Source organism: Mixophyes fleayi, chromosome 1 (assembly GCF_038048845.1).
Source record: "Mixophyes fleayi isolate aMixFle1 chromosome 1, aMixFle1.hap1, whole genome shotgun sequence".
NCBI classification, from domain to species: Eukaryota; Metazoa; Chordata; class Amphibia; order Anura; family Limnodynastidae; genus Mixophyes; species Mixophyes fleayi.
Window position 1 is genome coordinate 186,454,143 of NC_134402.1, and position 19,701 is coordinate 186,473,843.

The 19,701-nt window shown below is 37.6% G+C and overlaps 1 protein-coding gene across 1 annotated transcript in view; it reads right to left on the reverse strand.

Annotated features, from left to right (window-relative positions):
• LOC142146196 (fibrillin-2-like) overlaps window positions 1–19,701 on the reverse strand; it is a 120,321-nt gene that overhangs the window by 5,731 nt on the left and 94,889 nt on the right. Inside the window, exons 27-63 of the mRNA XM_075204630.1 lie at window positions 18,960–19,085; window positions 18,685–18,810; window positions 17,745–17,867; window positions 17,276–17,401; window positions 16,963–17,088; window positions 16,741–16,863; window positions 16,146–16,268; window positions 15,844–15,969; window positions 15,486–15,608; window positions 15,067–15,189; window positions 14,613–14,774; window positions 14,459–14,527; window positions 14,193–14,318; window positions 13,766–13,891; window positions 12,792–12,941; window positions 12,458–12,529; window positions 12,232–12,357; window positions 11,419–11,544; window positions 11,174–11,299; window positions 10,971–11,087; window positions 10,428–10,556; window positions 9,149–9,268; window positions 8,357–8,482; window positions 7,464–7,616; window positions 6,571–6,636; window positions 6,170–6,295; window positions 5,770–5,889; window positions 5,154–5,273; window positions 4,768–4,899; window positions 4,252–4,374; window positions 3,673–3,879; window positions 3,455–3,580; window positions 3,202–3,324; window positions 2,323–2,439; window positions 1,874–2,002; window positions 1,366–1,485; window positions 433–667 (exon numbers count right to left, since the gene is read on the reverse strand). Coding sequence (XP_075060731.1) covers window positions 433–667; window positions 1,366–1,485; window positions 1,874–2,002; window positions 2,323–2,439; window positions 3,202–3,324; window positions 3,455–3,580; window positions 3,673–3,879; window positions 4,252–4,374; window positions 4,768–4,899; window positions 5,154–5,273; window positions 5,770–5,889; window positions 6,170–6,295; window positions 6,571–6,636; window positions 7,464–7,616; window positions 8,357–8,482; window positions 9,149–9,268; window positions 10,428–10,556; window positions 10,971–11,087; window positions 11,174–11,299; window positions 11,419–11,544; window positions 12,232–12,357; window positions 12,458–12,529; window positions 12,792–12,941; window positions 13,766–13,891; window positions 14,193–14,318; window positions 14,459–14,527; window positions 14,613–14,774; window positions 15,067–15,189; window positions 15,486–15,608; window positions 15,844–15,969; window positions 16,146–16,268; window positions 16,741–16,863; window positions 16,963–17,088; window positions 17,276–17,401; window positions 17,745–17,867; window positions 18,685–18,810; window positions 18,960–19,085 — 4,717 coding nt within the window. The remainder of the gene's footprint in view (window positions 1–432; window positions 668–1,365; window positions 1,486–1,873; window positions 2,003–2,322; window positions 2,440–3,201; window positions 3,325–3,454; window positions 3,581–3,672; window positions 3,880–4,251; window positions 4,375–4,767; window positions 4,900–5,153; window positions 5,274–5,769; window positions 5,890–6,169; window positions 6,296–6,570; window positions 6,637–7,463; window positions 7,617–8,356; window positions 8,483–9,148; window positions 9,269–10,427; window positions 10,557–10,970; window positions 11,088–11,173; window positions 11,300–11,418; window positions 11,545–12,231; window positions 12,358–12,457; window positions 12,530–12,791; window positions 12,942–13,765; window positions 13,892–14,192; window positions 14,319–14,458; window positions 14,528–14,612; window positions 14,775–15,066; window positions 15,190–15,485; window positions 15,609–15,843; window positions 15,970–16,145; window positions 16,269–16,740; window positions 16,864–16,962; window positions 17,089–17,275; window positions 17,402–17,744; window positions 17,868–18,684; window positions 18,811–18,959; window positions 19,086–19,701) is intronic.

Below are 19,701 nucleotides of genomic sequence, written 5' to 3' on the forward strand. Positions count from 1 at the left end.
GCCAATCTGACCAACAGTGACAACCAAGAGATGCATGATCAAGCCCCTCTAGTAAAATTCAGCCCTATGAAAGTCAATAAAGAAAACAAACTAAAATTTTCAAAGAAGAACTCTTGGCCCATGGATATTTTGCACAGAGATTGTTCATCTAGCACTAGTTACTAGAGGACAACAGAGAGAGTGGCAGAGTAGCCTATGAAAAGTTATGTTACTCTATCCATGTCACGAATTAAATAACAAATCACACACACTGTCTTGCACACCACTAAACTATGTTCTCCTTACGATTGGAGTAGACACAACAGTTGTTCAAGGATATGACTTGTAAATCAGAATTAAAAGCTTCTTTCGCTTATCAGTCTTTTTTAATAGTAGATAAACAATGACTAAGCCCAACACCCCATTGTTGACCACATGTCCAATAATTCTCACCCTTGGCCGGCTCGGAAATATCCCGATGGACATCCACAAAGGTAACCACCGTCGGTGTTAGAGCAGCCATAGCTACAAGGGTTTCCACCAGATGATGAGCACTCATCTACATCTTGGCAGCCACCATAGGGCTGGTCAAAATCAAAGCCTGATGGACAGATGCACTTGAAGCTTCCCAAAGTGTTGTAGCAAGAGGCAGAGCCACAGGTGGACTGACTCGCACACTCGTTCTCATCTGAAAGAAGATAGAGAGTAATTTTAATGGAATGCAAGATCTCCGTGTTTCAGGGGGTGTATGGATAGGGAGAAACAATTATATATTTTTTGTCTGACAAGTGTTGACAACGGACACTGCTTTTGAACATATTGCACATTCTACTTAGAAATTATATTTATGCCATGTTTACTGAACATGGTCTGTCCCTGGGAATGAGGAACAGTTGGCAACTATGAAATGGTTCTACATCTAATTTGTTTAAACTTTCTACTTTCTTTCTTAGCATCCACTGCAAGGTATGGGGCTGATTTAGCAAAGGGTAAAACCCCCTATTACCAGCATAAATGGGAGTTTTGCTGATGATAGGGCTTTTCTGATTTGCTCCATACGTTACTGACAGCGATAACACAGCTGTCGCCGGGGATAACTCCTGCTAGCAGCAACATTTGCTGGTCTTCACCAGCGAAAGCTTACCGATGCATTTGAATGGGCAAGCCTATTTAACAAGTATCACAGCGGTACTTGTACCACCACAATACTTGCTCTGTTATCGCCATCTCAGGATGCTGTATCAAAAAGCTCCTAAATATAAAAAGATATAAAAAGCACATCATATAAGAAACTTGTGAAAACAAACATATTCTATTTCAGGAAAGTCAATCCATGTTTGAGGTGTAATCATATATCCTACTTTTATTATTAATTTCTCTACTCACCCACACATTGGTTCCATTGATAATGCTGCACATAACCTTGAGGGCAGCCACAGCGGTATCCTCCGAGGACATTCTGACAGCCGTGTTGGCAGCGGTGGCTGCCGTCGCACTCATCCACATCTGAAAGACAAGAGAGCATATTTATTTTGCATTGGGAAAAATGCAGCTGTTATTCAGCAAGAATCTGACAGTGTTCACAACAGTAACTAGAGTTCATAATGCAAAATTATTCAAAAGTAAGAATAGGCAAATTAATCTAGCTTGTTTTGGAGATATTTTGCCTGGCTTCTATAAGCCAGATAAGTTCCCCAAACAGCAGGCCTTCCAAGGCATGTAATATAATACATATGTATTGTGTATGTAATATAATACATATATGTAAATACATATATATGTATATACATATATATACACATAAATACATATATATACACATGATGAGTCAAATATTAAATTTTTAAAAATATGCTGTTGTTCTGTTAAAAGCTTGTTTTTTTTTTTATCTAACCTTCACAGTTGCTGCCAGAACTGTCCAAAGAGAAACCTTTCTGACATTCGCAGGCGAAGCTCCCAGGGTTATTCTGGCACATGCCACGGGCACCACACAAGCTTGGCTGAGAACTGCACTCATTGTTATCTGTTAAAAAAAGAGAGCTTGTTACAAAAGTTTATACAAACCTTTCAGTAGAATAACCGCCTCAATGTTTAGTATATGGGCTGAGTTTATGTTAGCAGAATAAATTAAAATGATATAATATATTGTGTCATCACAGGGAGCAAGTAAATGTATCTTTTAAGTAATAAAACTATAAATAGTGTTTATTTAATAATATAGCACTATAGACACTAGAATTCTGAACACTAATAGTGACGATTATTACTGTACTTAATTACTCCAAAATTAAATTTCTCATTAATATAGATTTATGAATCATTTACGAATATGGATCTTCTTACCAATGCAAGAGGATTGGTGCTGAGTAAACCCAGGAGGACACTTGCAGTTGAAGCTTCCAATAGTGTTAACACAGAGGAACTGGCAATTGTGCTGTTTGGTTGAACATTCATCCAGGTCTGTAAAATTAAAATATATTTTCACAGGGCTATTGATATATGTTGTCTCCTGCCTATCCATGCTGCCCAATATCAATACCTACCTAATTCAGTGGGTTTTACTAGCAAGTCCTAAAATAATGTCAATTTAGCTAAATGAAATTGGCTAGTCTAATGAAATCACTGTTCTCAATGTCATAATGAGTACAGCTACATTTCAGCTGTATTGGTCAGTATTATAATGGACACCATAATAGTCAAATGATAGTATGTCCACAACTATCAATTTAACTGATAACACATCCTTACAGTGTAACTGATCCATGCTACCATAGTCAATCTAATCAGCTCAAGCTTGTTTAAACCTTAAACTGCATGGTGGCTAAGCGCTGGGGTCATGGGTTCAATTCCCAACCATGGCCTTATCTGTGTGGAGTTTGTATGTTCTCCCTGTGTTTGTGTGGGTTTCCTCTGGGTGCTCCGGTTTCCTCCCACACTCCAAAAACATACTAGTAGGTTAATTGGCTGCTATCAAAATTGACCCTAGTCTCTCTCTGTCTGTGTGTATGTTAGGGAATTTAGACTGTAAGCTCCAATGGGGCAGGGACTGATGTGAATGAGGTCTCTGTACAGCGCTATATAAATAAATGATGATGATGATGATGATGATCCCCCTACTAAGCAATTGGATGCTACCTTATAACAGATAGGGTCTAATGAAGGTCAAGTCCTCAGCACGTCTGTAAAAATATATTGAGTTAAATGAAAGAAGGAACACAATACCTTTACACGTCTTGCCATCCTCTTGCAGAATGTAGCCTCTTGGACATGAGCACTGGTAGCTGCCCTCTGTATTCTTACATATAAAGTTACAAGGTTTGGGAGACTGAGCACATTCATCCAGATCTGCATAGGAAAGCAAATTAGTACATGTAATGAATTTATACACCTAAAAAAATATGAATGCATTGGCTGTACCTGGCCTTTTACATAGATACAGCATGATTCTGTTGCTCATATTAGTAATATATCTTACCAACACAAGTGGTCCCAGTGATGTCTGTGGTATAGCCCAAATTACAGTGACAGCGGAAAGACCCGATGGTGTTTATACACTGCCCGTTTTTGCACAGATTGGGTAGAACTTTGCATTCATCAATATCTAAAGGAGAAGAATTGAAGAGGGTTTGCTATATAATGCAAGTATAATGCAGACATGACAGCTAGTCAGTTCATAAATGTCGCTGTCTCTACCTCTCCCATCAGTGGTGTAGCCAGGACCGTGTGGGCACATCTTCTTGTAAGGTGCTGTTCCAGGAAGGGGACAGAGTTCACACTGGTTACCCCAGCCTCGCCCTAAATTACAGCAGCACTCGGACTTGGTGACCATTATGCGATTAGTGGACGAAAGCTGGCACATTGTCTGTAGCACTTCGGTGAAACAAGATCCCTGGCGAGTGTCTAACAATGAGAATAAAGCATCACATTTACAAAGTGCTGCAAACAATTCACATTTCATATCCATGTATATAATCACATAACAAGCTAAGGAAGTAAAGGGTAACTTTATAGCCAGGGTGTACCTTGCCTAAAGGCAATTTGATTTTTTAAAACTAAAGACATAAAAATGAAATCCTCTGCTGCTCTTAACCAAGGAAGCATACAGTTCAGGTTTCTCCACTGAACTCATTTCATATTAGTCTCACATACCACAAATGACTGTGTATTTGTTGTCAAAGTAAGAAACATATAGATCACATGGAACCTTTGCATCTTAATGAGTAATAAATTATGCTAATACCTGGCAGGCTCAGTTATAGCACAGGCACTTACCTATACAATCTGTTCCAGAGGCGCTGACCTGGAACCCCTCATTGCAGTCACACCTATAACTTCCTATGGTGTTCACACAGCGCCCATTGGGGCAGATGCCTGGCTTGCGACATTCATTTTCATCTGATTAAACACATGAGAGCATTAAATATTAAACAATGAGCAATTGTAATCAGAGATGGCAAAGGTGCAATTTGGCAGGAGATAAGCATAATGACACACCTAAAAATGTAAACCACATCCTAAGACACACACAATTACTATTACCACATAATTAATAATGACAAATACCCACATGCAAACAAAACAAAATATTAAATGACAGCCTACAGAAAAATAAAATGTTCAGCAAGTTAGTAGGTCTCTGTATATTTTTATAGGATATCAGGACTGTTAAAATAGTTTGGAAAGACAAATGTACACATGCACATATTTATGCCTATATGATATACCACACCTGAGTAGTGTTACGTTAAATGCATAAGATATTTGCCTGACTGCGTGGCAGGGACTTACCCATACATCCTTCCCCATCTGGTCGTCTCTGCATGCCTGGTGGGCAGATACACATGAATGTACCTATGAGGTTCTTGCACATCATGCCCCGGGACTCACAGTCGTGTAGCCCTTCTGCACATTCGTCCAGATCTGCAAAACACAGGTACACAGCCGCTGTAGGTATACTACCTGACAAACTGTACTTTCACAATCATAATCTAAGACTAGACTAAAATGTTGTAGCAAATCTGTGCTTGTACGACAAAGTAATACAAACAGATGGTAACATATTATATTTCATTAAATGTTGTAAAATTGCACATTCAGATACAGATAGGAATATTAAAGACACATATACAAATAAAAAATGATGGCATGGGTCCTTGCCCATGAAGGTCTCGTACCTTTGCACATCCTGCGGTCCTCCCTTAGGGTGTATCCAGAAGGACAAGTGCATTCGTATGCCCCGAAAGTGTTTATACAGCGGAAAGCACACAGCAGAGGGTTTGTACACTCATTGATATCTGAAAAATGGTAAACAGCATGACATGAAAACTACCTTTCATCTGCTGTTATCTTTTTATCAATATATCCCAAAGCATTGTGACGAGATTATATTCACACAAAGGCAACACTCATTGTTGTAGAGCAACCAGCATTGCTTGAAACCGCAGCGTAGATTAAACTAATTCCATGTAATAGTCTAACTTATTTGCTGTGTAAAGCTGGATACACACCGATGCAAGTATTATGCAGATCACATGATAAAACGATATTGCAACAGTGTTTACGTTCCCACCATCACATTTTATCATGTCATTGTATCGATGCATTTGGTTTTCTAAACTTCCTAAAAATCACAATCAACGAGGGAACAATGTCGGGCAAAAGTGGAAGTGTGTTTGCACCCATGACCAGCAGTGTAGGCAGATCTCTATACAGTGTGCAGAGTCACAATCTTCCTGTATGCAATTACTAGCTCCAAATGTCTTGCAAAAATGAAATTCTTGGTGCTATTACCTTCACAAGTCATCATTGGTCCTGGCTCAAATCCTTCATCACAGGCACATTCAAAGCCGCCAATCACATTAGTGCATGTTCCATTGCCACATGGGTTTCCAATGGAGCACTCATTCGTATCTGCAGAGGAGATTAGTTAGACATTAACCTTGCAAGATTGTACATTCTCTTAGGGATGCATCTTATCGGTATGACATACTGTAGTTAAAATCTCAATCATGTCATAAGAGACATTAAGGCCTTCCTATAGCTCCAATGGTATTTTTAAAACATTAACTAAGGATCTGTGTAACTGAATGTCTCAAATACAAAGAAACCTTAATTGCCTTATCACGCCCTTCTCTAAACTATTGTGGCAAATCTATGTTCCCAAGCATTGTCTGCTTATCATTTCACTCACCAACACAGTTAACTCCTGTGAAATCCAAATTATAGCCAAAGGGACATTCACATCGGAAAGAGCCATCTGTATTGATACAGACTCCATTGACACAAATTCCAGGATTATCAGAACATTCATTGACATCTGCAGTAAAAGAGGAAATAATGATTTATTTTTAAGTGCTGAGATCTATACATTCAAGGCAGAATTTTTATTGTACACATTTCACAGAAAAACATGTACTTTTATCCTTTAATTTTAACTTACTGTATGTTAAAGTGTCTGTTCATCTATTATCAACAAGAAGGCAAAGAGGCAACAACATGCTATGCTGCTAATTAGTGTTTTCTACATTGTGCAAGATGATATGCCATATAATGCACAGTTAGACAATATAGTTACTTGCTGTGGTCACTGACCTTCTCTGGTGTCTCCAATGTTAGGAATAGCGCCATGACCATAAGGACAGAGCTCAGGAAAAGCCACTGGAAAAGTAAAGAATGGAGAATAGTTAAGTGATGCCACCATTAAACATCTCATGTTGGGTGACTCAACTATTTGTTGGTAGAGCGTCAAAATGCCACTTGGCAATACTAGCCAAGTCTTTGTTACATCTGATGACATACGTCAGGTGGGATTACACAAGTAACACTAGTATATGTAGAAATATTTCAACATCCGTCCCGCGATAACTAGATTTAAACATCTTCTAATGTGCAATTTATTATAAAAATGTCGTTGGGGCAGCTGAGTGATGCTCAGCTCTACGGTGATACTGGCTGGCAGCAGTAAGACTCCCCTTGCCACTTGGCTAGCCAGTCCTGGGACCCAGTGTGCATGCTTGAGTCAGCATGCATACAAAAATAATTATTTAAAAAAAAAATATATATATATATATATATATATATATTATTTTTAATTATAAAGCATTTTTTCATCCTGAGATGACGTTGGCATTCAGAGGACAATAGCGGCACTTGTAGTGCTGCTGTCCTGGGTGAACAGACTTATCTCCCTTTAATAAATCGACCCTTTAATATAATATGTTCCCCTTCCTGAAACTATGAATTCACCTTATGTTCTTTGACCTGCATAAAAGCACACATCAAGTATCTTTGTGTAATTGTATCATCACAGAATTCCTCTGTGTTTTCTATGTTCTTTATAATATACATGAGGATGCATATTTCCTAACCGTAGTAAAAATACTTTTTAAGTTTAGAGATCATTTTAATGTGATTATGGTTTGATGACAATATTTATTCTGTTTCTCCATTCTTGCTAGGAAAGGACTATAGTCTCCAGGTCTTACAGTTTCCTGCTTGTGGACACAGCTCACAAGGATCACCCCAGCCTTCTCCAGGCATCACACTGCAGCAGCATTTGGCTTTTGTAGTGTTGAAGGCTTTAGGAACGGAGCATTTTCCATTATCAAATCGAGTAAAACAGAAGCTCTGACGGGTATCTGGTAAGAAGCAGAAGTATACAGAGGCATTACTGTGTGCACTTCATGATATCATACTTTAACATGGACACACTTGGCCTATGTGAGTGGCTGGATACTTGTCCCTTCATCTGTAACTAACCAGCATTAATCCACAGCTAACACGAAAGGCAACCTATCAATAGTTATTCTTAACTGTGTATAGTACGTTGGTTCATGTTTGTATGCTGATTTTCAAGCATTTACTTTTTGATACACTAAATATATTCAACATATGTATTTATTCTGTTCTTAAAGACATATAGATCTTGTTTCTGAGTGTGAGAAGAAAGTGATTGTATTTAGTCAGCTATAGTGCAATTGCTACAAGCTATATACAATGCTCATTTATCTATCTCTATTTATCTATCTATCTATCTATCTATCTATCTATCTATCTATCTATCTAATCTATCTCTAGATATATAGATATATAGATGTAGGAACCATTAACATTTCCACACTAACATAAACACAGCAATTCTGTATGCTATCATGGGGCTATATTCAATTATCTGTGATGTTCCCCCTATGGGGTGGGGGGGGGATACTGCGGTGTTACATCGTCACAGAGTGCCTTTGTGACCATTCCGGAGGCACTCTGTGGCTAATTGAGTATGCCCCATAGTGTTTAACAAGGTATAAAGCAGTGGCCAACTGCTAGACAATGTGTGGACAGATATGATTCTGTAAGTATGATTGGCCACATTGTCGGCACTCACCGAAGCAACGGCGACCATTATCTGATAGGACAAATCCAGGTGGACACACGCACTGGAAGCTGCCGGGAGTGTTAGTGCAGGTTCCAAACAGGCAAATGTTCGGCTCTTCATCACATTCATTAATATCTGTAAAAAATAAATACAGACTTCAATATATGTATGTATATATATATATATATATATATATATATATATAGGTTTTTTTCCCCACATGGCCAGGAAAAAAGTTAAAATCAGGGAATATGAAAGATGTGGGGAAAGTCTAAAAACTCCCTAACTTTCATGTAAAATTAGGGAATAATACACAAGGTAAATTGCTCTTCATCATACTGTATTGTAATGTTACACGGTGTGTAAGAGTGTGCCAACTGCCTACACGTGGAGGACTTTCCATGAGAAACCATATCTGCACAGTAAACTAAGATTTTAACTTTGGCAAAAGGAGATCAAACGTTTCCTTATCTGAGCAAACATATCCAATCAGACTTTGTGTACAGAACATTTACACTAATACGAATTACTGTAGTGTACTGAATCCTGCAGTGACACACACAAAAAAGTTACTCTACAGTTCTATGAAAGTACAAATACTGTGCCTGGGAAATTTTGGTACTGTAAAATACAGAAACAAGTTTTCTAAAATTAGGGATATTGAAACACTTTATGAAATCAAGAAATTGTGAAAACAAGGGTGTATTCCGGGAAAGTGAAAACACACACACACACACACACACACACACACACACACACACACACACACACACACACACACAATCTTAGCACTGTGCTCACCTATGCAGTTATCATTCTGCACTGCATATCCTGGAGGACAGATGCAGCGGAAGGATCCTTCCAGATTATGACATGTTCCAGGGGAGCAGGTACCAGGCAGGCTAATGCACTCATTAATATCTGAAAAACAAGAGTGTCATAGGTGGTAAAAACATTCCCAACATCCCGACACAATTCACCCTCCTTACATCTGCTGCATGTTAAAAAGGAACATCTTCAAAATGAATTTCTTTATAATTCTTCAGCTGAAAGATGTTCAATGTATACATACTTCTCTTTAAATGGAGTAGTGTTATAAATTGCTGTACCAGTAGTTTTTTGTAAGTGTTCACTTGTTAATAAACTTTGCTTGCACTTTAATTACTTCCTATTTTGACCCTGGAAGTTCTTGTAGTTAAATTTGTAATTCATTCAAAAGATCTTTTTGTTGAGCTTTGTGTCTTGCGCTAGAGATTAAGCCATTATATTGCTCTGTTTTGTGAAGGAAGATTTATTAAGTAATCACATTATTTCAAATGGGAAATGGTCATATTTGCAAATATACCCCCTATTGTATTTAACCATTAGTCAGATACGCTATCTTCCAAAGTGTATCTAACAAATACAGATTTATTTATTTTTTTAATATGAAAGGGACTGGGCATATATAGACTTTTGTCTACACCTGAGCCTCGCTGATACATTACAACCCCTTTGTTATCGTGTTGGAACTGAGGAGCATGAATACAATTATTCAGTATAAACCACCAATGTCGTCAGAAGATGTTGAGGTGGGGTCAAGGGTGCTAGAGCTAAGCAACAGTTAGATGTAGAATATTGATTATATGTATAATATTGATTATATTGCACAATAGATTCTTAGTTGTTCAGTATGATTTTAATTTAGTAAAACAATTGTTATAAATATTTTGGATGGAAAATATTTGCAAAAATATGATGCTGCACATTGTAATTGTTGGATTCCACTCAGATGATCGTAGACTGCTCATTCTCTACAATCTAGGTACAGTTGTTACGTGTGTGAGTCAATTCTTACTTTCCTGACAAATGAACGGATTGCTAACAAAATGTGATTATTGCCTTTTGTGCTTAAATTTTTCATGGGCCTGATTGTCCAGCAAATAAAATGTTGTCTGGAAAATAAAAACATGAATGAAGGGCCCATCAAACACTGCTCATAGATGTAATATGTCCTGAACTTATCATGGGACTATATGACTTGCTTGCCAAAAACGTTCCATGTAATAACCCAGATGAAAACTTTAGTGCACGCACTTACCCACACAATTCTTTCCATCAGGAGTGATCTCATAGCCTTCATGACAGAGACATTGGAAAGAGCCCACGTTGTTAATGCACTGGCCGTTTCTACACACTTGTCCGACAAGGGAAGAGCACTCATCTATGTCTGTGTGGTAAGAGAACAGTAAATTATGTCTGTGCACACAATATCTAATGGGCTCTGCTGCCATCTACTGGTGAAGTTAAGTAATAATTATATAACCAATGCACATGTTTAACTTTACTCCAACTGTCATCATCATTACGGAAATCCTTGCATGTCATAAGTGGTTCTCAAAAGGTCAACATCAAGAATTCAACAACTTATAACTATTGTCTGATAAGTCTAAAGCCTTACTATTCCATTATTGGTCAAATAGTATGTTGCAAAAGAATTACAGAACCCAAATATCTCTACACTTTTGCCTACATGAACTAAAGTAATCTGAGTCTGTTTTCTGTAGGGGATATATTTAGATTAATAGGCAGCAGAACATTGCATTACATTGTTTCAGTACATATTGTGCCAGCATTGTCTTACCCATGCAGTCATTGTTGTGGGTGAGTTCGAAGCCAGGGAAGCAGAGGCAGTTATATGAGCCAACAGTGTTCTTGCAGGTACCATTTCCACAAGGCTGACGATCACACTCATCGATATCTAGCATATAACCGTAATACATAGTTAGAATGATCAATATCGGTGCAGCACATCATTTCATGCTTACAGAAAGCCCTGTCACTCACCCATGCACATGGTTTGGTCTGCAGTTGCTTTGAATCCATTGTGACAGATACAGATGTAGCTTCCGGTCGTGTCCATACAGGTTCCATGGCTGCAGACATTGGGGATCTCATTACATTCATTCCGGCCTGCATTAAACATCATGTGAACATGTTAGCCCAACACTGAACATATCCAGCTTATCAGTAAGCACATCACTTAATGCAATAAGACAAACCAATTTATACATATATATATATATACTTACCAACACAGGCACCACTTGGGGACAGCTTGTATCCACTGGAGCATTCACAGCGATATGAGCCCGGGATATTAATACAATCTGCATTTATCTGGCACAGGTTCTCTCCACTGCTACACTCATCAATGTCTGCCAACATAATAACAAATAGTCATTTATATCGTCCGGCGTATTTCTGTTCTCAAAGAAACATAGACAAATAAGTAAAACAAGAAAACAGTGGGAATTAAATACTTAACATTAAAGTTGTTGATGTAACCAAAAACATGTGAAAAAAATGTATAAAAAAGTAAATAATTTAATGCAACTTTCTTATGTTCCTTAGTGAACATCTGTTTTAGCTCTTTTTCCAGGTATCTGCAGTATGTGTAAGTATGTGTGAAGTAATATATGTAGCTGCAGATATGTCTATCTTTATAGTGATAGATAGCTTGATAGTATTGTATGATTACTTAATGATACTATTTAATGTTAATTTATACTAAATAGACGATTCATTTTGAATGGCAGGTCATGATCGGTCCACCTTCTAGAAAATTGTCCATATGGTCCATCTATGTTTCAAAACTGTGTACTTGAACAGGAGGAGCCATGAATAACGTGTCTAGGTTCAGCATTTATTGTTGTTCTGCCCCATAATAACTTAAATTTGCTTTACACCATTTTTGGAGCTCTTACATGTGTTTTAATGCTGTTATTTATATTGTTCTCTTGAAAAAGGAATAATGTTTTTTGGTGCTTATGGGGTCATTTGCTACTGTTGAATAACTGAAAAACAATTAAACAGAGACTAAAAAAGACAGTGCGCTAACAAACCTTCACAGATGAGGAGAATGTTGTTGTAGCTGAATCCCATTGGGCATTCACAACGGAAGCTTCCAATCTGGTTGATGCAGACTCCATTGGTGCAAATTGCTGGGATTTCGCTGCATTCATCAATATCTGTGTAATCAAAACACAAACATAGATCATTTGCTACTCTGCCACCACAAAAGACCTGACTTTCCCCAAAATATCATTTCAGAAAATAGAGTTGTCATACCCATAGGTTTGCCAGTCCGGATATCGATAATAAAGCCAGGTGCTTGATTTCCACAGAGCACTTGGTATTCAGCTAGATGAACACAAAAAGGTATTCACACTGTAAATGTTATGAGTACATAAAATTATCAAGTGTATGACTTAGCCAACAGTACAATGGTAAGCACTGTCAGTAATTAAGGAGTTACGTAATCACTAATTATAACACAATTTAAAAACAAAATTATAATTAAAGTAACAAACAGGCAATCTAGATTTTAGGATATACCAATAAAAAAGTAGAATGGTGAAGTTAAGGATAAAACATTAAACAGAAAGAATTATGGGATACTTACGGCTAGCAGGCACAGGACATGGCTCACATGGTTTGTTCCAAGCTTTGCCAATATTGTAGGAGCAGCAGCACATTTTCTTTGTCATATTAATTGGCAGTTCATTCTCACATGTGTCATTGTAGTTACGATAACACACACTCTTTCTCATGTCTGCAGAGAAGAGTGACAAATCAGTAGTGGGTAACATCCAATCAGACCTTTAAAGGGGTCAACTTTCAGAAAAGGGATTCTGATTGGCAATTTACTGATCCTCAATTTATGCCACTTGAGAAAAAGTATTAATAAAGTTAACAGTAAAAGTCTTTCTATGTTATTTAGAGACTTATATATGAGATGCATATAAGTTGCACACAGTGCTAATCATATTGTATTTCTGATTGTATTGTAGTGCCGATTAATTGTGATTTCTTTTATACATTTACAGTTAAATGCAAAAGATGCCGGTTTGTGTATGTACAAATATGCACCTGTACACTTGTGTTTCCATGTCTGTATTTAGAGCTATACAAGCATCTAGCATATAGGTACCGCTAGAAAAAATGTGTGTTAATCACCATCATCAGCTTGAAAACTGCACACCTCTTACTTAGTAGCAGAATTTGCACTTGGGTAGGAATCTGTTTCAAATATACGTTTACCCAAAAATAAGAAGCGTGTCAAAGAGATGTGCATAGTTTGCGTCTGCATGTCCTTACTGTACTGCAGTTGTATGTGAACACCCCTGATTCGCTTCTCCAATTGCAAGGGGCTGTAAGTGTCAGATACAAGTGTCAGATACATGCAGCTCAAAATACTGGCTCAAGTTGTGCTCCTGCGCAGTGCAGCACTCTTTACACAAGATGCAGGGCAAATGGTCAAACTCTAAATCACCCTCTGTTACATATAGACTAGGTAAAAAAAATACAATGTGTAAGCAACAAAGGTAACGTGAGCACAGAGGAAGCAGTCATGAAGTGGAATCTCACTGTACATACCCATACAATTGTTTCCTCCGTTGACTTGCATATACTCTGGTGGGCAAACGCAGGTGTAGTTTCCTAATGTGTTATAGCAAGTACCAGGACCACAGATGCCAATGTGGGCGGAACACTCATCAATGTCTGGAAATAGACACAGTATTATTTATTGCATTAAGATTTGTGAAAGTACCAAGGCAAATAATCCAATAGTATTAGATTATAGTACTCATGAGGTATACCTTTTTATATGTTCTAATTTAATATGGCTACAAAGTAACAAACTAAGTTCTCTGTCATATGAAATATATACTGTTTTAAATATATTATTACAATTCTTGCTGATCATAAGTATGTCTACCTATACAATGGTTTTGGTTATTTGTCATCACTTTTTATTCTCAGCCCTAAAGATACAGTTTAACCAGCTTGGTTGTTTACTTACCTTCACAGATACGGGTGTCCTCATTCAAATAGTAGCCAAGTGGGCACTCACACTGGAAGCTCCCAAAGGTGTTCACACAGTTTCCACCCTGACACAGACCAGGGAGTTCCTGACACTCATCAATATCTTTGAATAGAAAATAAATATATCGTCTAATGCTAAGGAAATCATCTAATTTTACCTAATAACATAAAGAAGCAGAAAGTGAAGGTTTATCCTATTATGATACTACAAAACACTACTACAATTACAATCATTGTCCATACCTTCTAAGATAACTGTTATAGGGTTTGGTCTGAATCCCTCTCCTCCTGGACACAGAGTTTTATATTCAGCTGAAAAACAAGAAACATATATTTGTCACAAGATAACCTATTGATCTTTCACAAGATGTCAACATAAAGCTGTTTCCCAACTTACTGGAGTTGGCCAGCGGGCAGCTTTCACAAGGATTGCCCCAAGCACGTCCCAAGGAGCAGCAGCAGGATGCCCTTGTAACTCCAACTCCAATCTCAGCGCTACAAGCGAGTCCAGCATCTCCCCTCGTCAGGGTTTCCAAGTAACAGTTACCAACTCGAGTATCTGCACATTAACAGAGAGTAGATCATCAGTTGAGGAATTCATACACTATGGGGGTAATATAATTAACCACGATTTGCCGCCGGACATCACCACGATGTCCCACTGTGCACACTGCCAGATAATACGGTGCAGAATCTCCGCTCATTTTAATGTCGTATCTCTATGGGATGTAGGGAACATGAGCGGAGATTATCAGTAAACATTTGCCACAATGTGTCTCCTGTTCTGACACTTCACGTCAAATTGAATTCCCTCCTTGAGTGTCCAATGATCATTAAGAATGTTTACTTACCGACACAGCCCACTCCAGTGGGATTCAGCTCAAAGTCCTGTGGGCAGTTACACAAATAGCTTCCTGGTGTGTTAACGCACAGACCATTGATACAGTTCACTGGGTCAGCACACTCGTTCACATCTGAAGAACAGATACATAATAAACAAACAGCAGAGTAAATAAAACATTCTGTTGATAAATATTCCTTTTAACGTCCTTTAGGCAACTCCTTACTTTTAGTACCATATCAATGTACCCTTCTATTTATCTTTTTATCCATTTGTCATGATGTTAGGAATATTTTGGTATATTATAAAATGAACACTTACGGTTGTAGATAAACTAAAATGCACCAATTGTCATCTCTAATGTTTACCACATTTCACTGAACAACCCATTCATAATGAATATTTATATTTGTGGTTTTATCATCTCACCAGTGCAGTTTCCTCCACTTCTATCCAGCTCGTAACCATCGTCACAGACACAGCGGAACATTCCAGGCAGATTCTGGCAAGTTCCAAAGACACAAATGTTCTGGAACGTACATTCATCAATATCTGAAAGGTAGGTTTAGCAGAGAATCATGTCAATTTACGGATAAAAGAAAAAAATAACACCTGCTTTCTGCCCATGAAGAAGTTAAATAAGTTCAACTTTAATTCATATGTATGCCTAGTCAGTTTATCCCACTTGGTAGCATTATGGTAGCCAAAATCCATTTACCGATGTATGTTATACAATGTTTATAGCCCTATAAGCATTGTAGCTTAGATTAGTCTTAGTTCCACACACCTTGACACGCCTTGCTGTCATCAGTAGGAGTAAATCCCATCTCACATTCGCAGCGGTATCCTCCGGGGGCATTTAAGCAGTGACCGTTGTCACACAGGTTTACATTGTCTGCGCACTCATCAACATCTATGAGAAATGATAAGGGCATGGACATGAAAATTAAGACACAATAGAAAAATATTAATAATAATATTATTATTACCACTGCTCTTTTTACTGTATAAGTGGTCTCGGTCTACAAATGAACATTTGAGACACATTAGTACTGTGAATTTTTCTTGTTTCAAAATCTATCACTGTACCTGAGCAAGTAAAGCCATCCCCATTGAATCCCTCATTACATGTGCACCGATATGAGCCAGGGGTGTTAACACAATTGGCGTTCATATTGCAATTATGGTCTTCAGTGGAACATTCGTCGAGATCTAGAAAAGTATCATGAGAGTAAGAGGTTAATGTCTGCAATAGGTCAGAACGAAACAAAGGAACGTGAAACTTAATGTTAATTAATAATAATAAATAACATTTCATTGCAATTACAGATTTTTGTTATAATGGCATATTCAGTTCACAAGTATACCCAACATGCTAATCAAGTTGAGAACCTGATTTATATAATGAATAAATGATATTCATAAATCAGAAGTCAGTAATGAGAAATTCTTAGTATTCATTTGCCATGGTGCTAAGAACATTATGGTACATAATGTATACTCCTGGTTGTAAATAGACAGGTAAACTGCACTAAGCACCTTCTGTAATGATTTCAAACTAGTCAAATTCACTAAAATAACCTTGTGGAAAAACAGCTGTTGATATATATATATATATATATATATATATATATATATATATATATTATTTTATCATGTAGCAGAATCACATAGTGTCACTTACCAACACATTTAAGTCCATCTCCAACCCAACCTGTTTGGCATTTGCATTTAAAACTTCCAGGTACATTGATGCAAGATGCATGGTTATCGCAGTTGTGTGCCCCTACCTCACATTCATCAATATCTAAAAAAAAAGTAACAACAAAATAAGTAAAAAAAAGTGTACAACAGTAAGTAATAGACAACAATAGTTCTTATTACAACCACTGAGCTTGGCAAGTACCTGTGCATCCTGTGGTTCCCTTCTTCACAAAGTAACCCAGCTGACAGTGGCAGATGAAGGAGCCTTTGGTGTTCTCACACTCTCCATGTAAGCAAATGTTGGGGTTTAGGTCACACTCATTGACATCTAAAAAAAAGGAATAGGAGATATTAATAATGACTAAACATTAAGAAATAATGACAAATTGATTTAAGTAAGATACATGTCTTTTTGCAAGCTTCACAGCTAGAAGTCACAACACGGTGAATAGGTGACAGTACACAAGGCATCAGAAATACTACTGGGAGCTGGGCAGTGGGAACGTCCACCTTACCTATACATGTCTTCATATCTAGAGAGGCCATGAAGCCATCAAAGCACAAGCAGCGATATTCTCCAGGGATGTTTGTACATTGCCCTCCATCACAAATGTCTGGGTTGTCCTCACATTCATCAATATCTGAAGGTATAAAGGAGATCAGATCAATATGTATTGTAAGTTAAAAAAAAGACACCTCTCTAGGCAAGATGCAGATGCTAATATTATTTTGGAATATTGATTAGAAAAAAATACAAACAACTAACTGGCCACTAGATGGCAGAAAGGTGCATACATTGGAAAAAGTTTATTTAAAAAAAAAAAAGCTCCAATCTCATTTCAATATATATAAACTAATCAAATTCTTAGCAATGAGACTATGTAAATAAATAAAAAAGATCATATACACAAAAATGTTGTTTTACAAGCTTCAACCATACTATTCTGGAATTACCCACAGTAAGTTATTTGTTATATTTCTTACCTGCACAGGATTGCTTGTCTGGCATAAGAGCATACCCCTCACTACAGCTGCATTCGTAGCTGCCTTCTGAGTTGGTACACTGGGAATCACAACCTCCATTCCTGATTGAACACTCATCAATATCTGCAACAAAGGTAGTGTTAAATCTTAGACAAACAATAAAACTGGTAAAATGGGAAGGGGGGGAGCGGAGGGTCGCTTGTACAGCACATACACAAAACAGAGTTTTTTTTTACCTTGATTGTTAAATTAGCAAATAGACATTTGACTGGGCCAACTTTGGGACATTCATATCATGCACACATGGAGTTCTGCAAGAGCACATATAAGCTGTACTTTCTCCCCTGCTTCAAATTGATGTAAACTGAGTAGAAGGATGTGTGCACCTGTGTGTTTGGTGCTCACTGTAAATTAATATACTAAAAAGTTATGGGCAACACGGTGGCTAAGTAGTTAGCACTTCTGCCTTACAGCACTGGGGTCATGAGTTCAATTCCCAACCATGGCCTTATCTGTGAAGAGTTTGTATGTTTTCCTCCTGTTTGCGTGGGTTTCCTCCAGGTTCTCCGGTTTCCTCCCACACTCAAAAAAAAAAAACGTACTGGTAGGTTAATTGGCTGCTAACAAATTGAACCTAGTCTGTTTGTGTGTGTTAGGATGAAATGACAATGTCGCAGTTATAAAATGTTCAACAATGTTTAACAATAAAATGAGAGTCAAAAGAGATGGCCGACAGTGCTTAGGTATGATCATGTGAACCACATGGGCGGAGCTTTCACATGCATAACAATCCAAATACTCTGAAGATGTGTGCACAAGAATGTTTCCATAACCCTTACAAAATAAAAAAAACTTAGTGACTGGAATAAAAATGCTGTTTGAGATCTCTTTTGTGATATGTAGATAGCATAGGTCACTTTGACAGCAGCAAGTTACTCACCAATGCAACCCTGTCGATCAGGAGTTTGCTTGAAGCCAGTATCACAAGAACACTGGTAAGTTCCAATCATGTTAACACACCGCCCGTTCCTGCAGAGGTTGTCACTCAAGGAACACTCATTTATATCTAGAGAAAAGATATGTGTGATGTGCATTTTATCAAGAAATATGACTTCATAATGTATAGCTTTAAAACAAAATGTATCTTGTCTTAGGATTGAATTAGTTTTAGTGGAATTTTCTATGCCGTATCATATACATTGAATTGTGTCATACCCACGCAAGCGTTGCCTTCTGTAGTCAGCTCATGACCAAGGGGGCATATACATTCAAAGCTGCCATCGGTGTTAATACACGTGCCTCCTCTACACAGCAGTGGGTCTCTCTCACACTCATCGATATCTGCAAGCAACGATAAAACGAGATCAGTCAGAGGAACAGGCAGCTAGAAGTGACATCATCTGAAATTATCTAATCTTCAATGTAACCTGTTATATCATTACACATACAAATACTCAATGTGTCAGATTACAATTGAGGTGTGGCTTATTTAACTTAAATTTACATCCAAAACAGAGTAATTAAAATATATTTAAATATATTCTGTTATAACCACTTGTTTTGGAATTGTGTGTATATCAGGGTTTTCCTTGCACAGTAAAACGGAAGCACCCTAACAGCTTAGAAACATAGAATTTGACTGCAGATAATAACCTCTTGGCCCATCTAGTCTGCCCATTTTTTAAACTATGGTAACCTCAAACCCTAATTGATGCTGGTGTTTTGTAAGGATATCCTTATGTCTATCCCAAGCATGTTTAAACTGCTCTACTGTAATAGCCTCTACCACCTAAAAAACAGTTTTAAACACCCTGTGGTTCTCCAGCAGTTGTGAAATTACACATCTCAGCATAGCTGGTCAATTTCTGCCAACAGCTTGAGAGCCATAAGTTGCCTACCTCTGTCTAAGAGAGTTGTTTGAAGTATTTCCTATATTTAGGAAACATCAGGTGAAAAT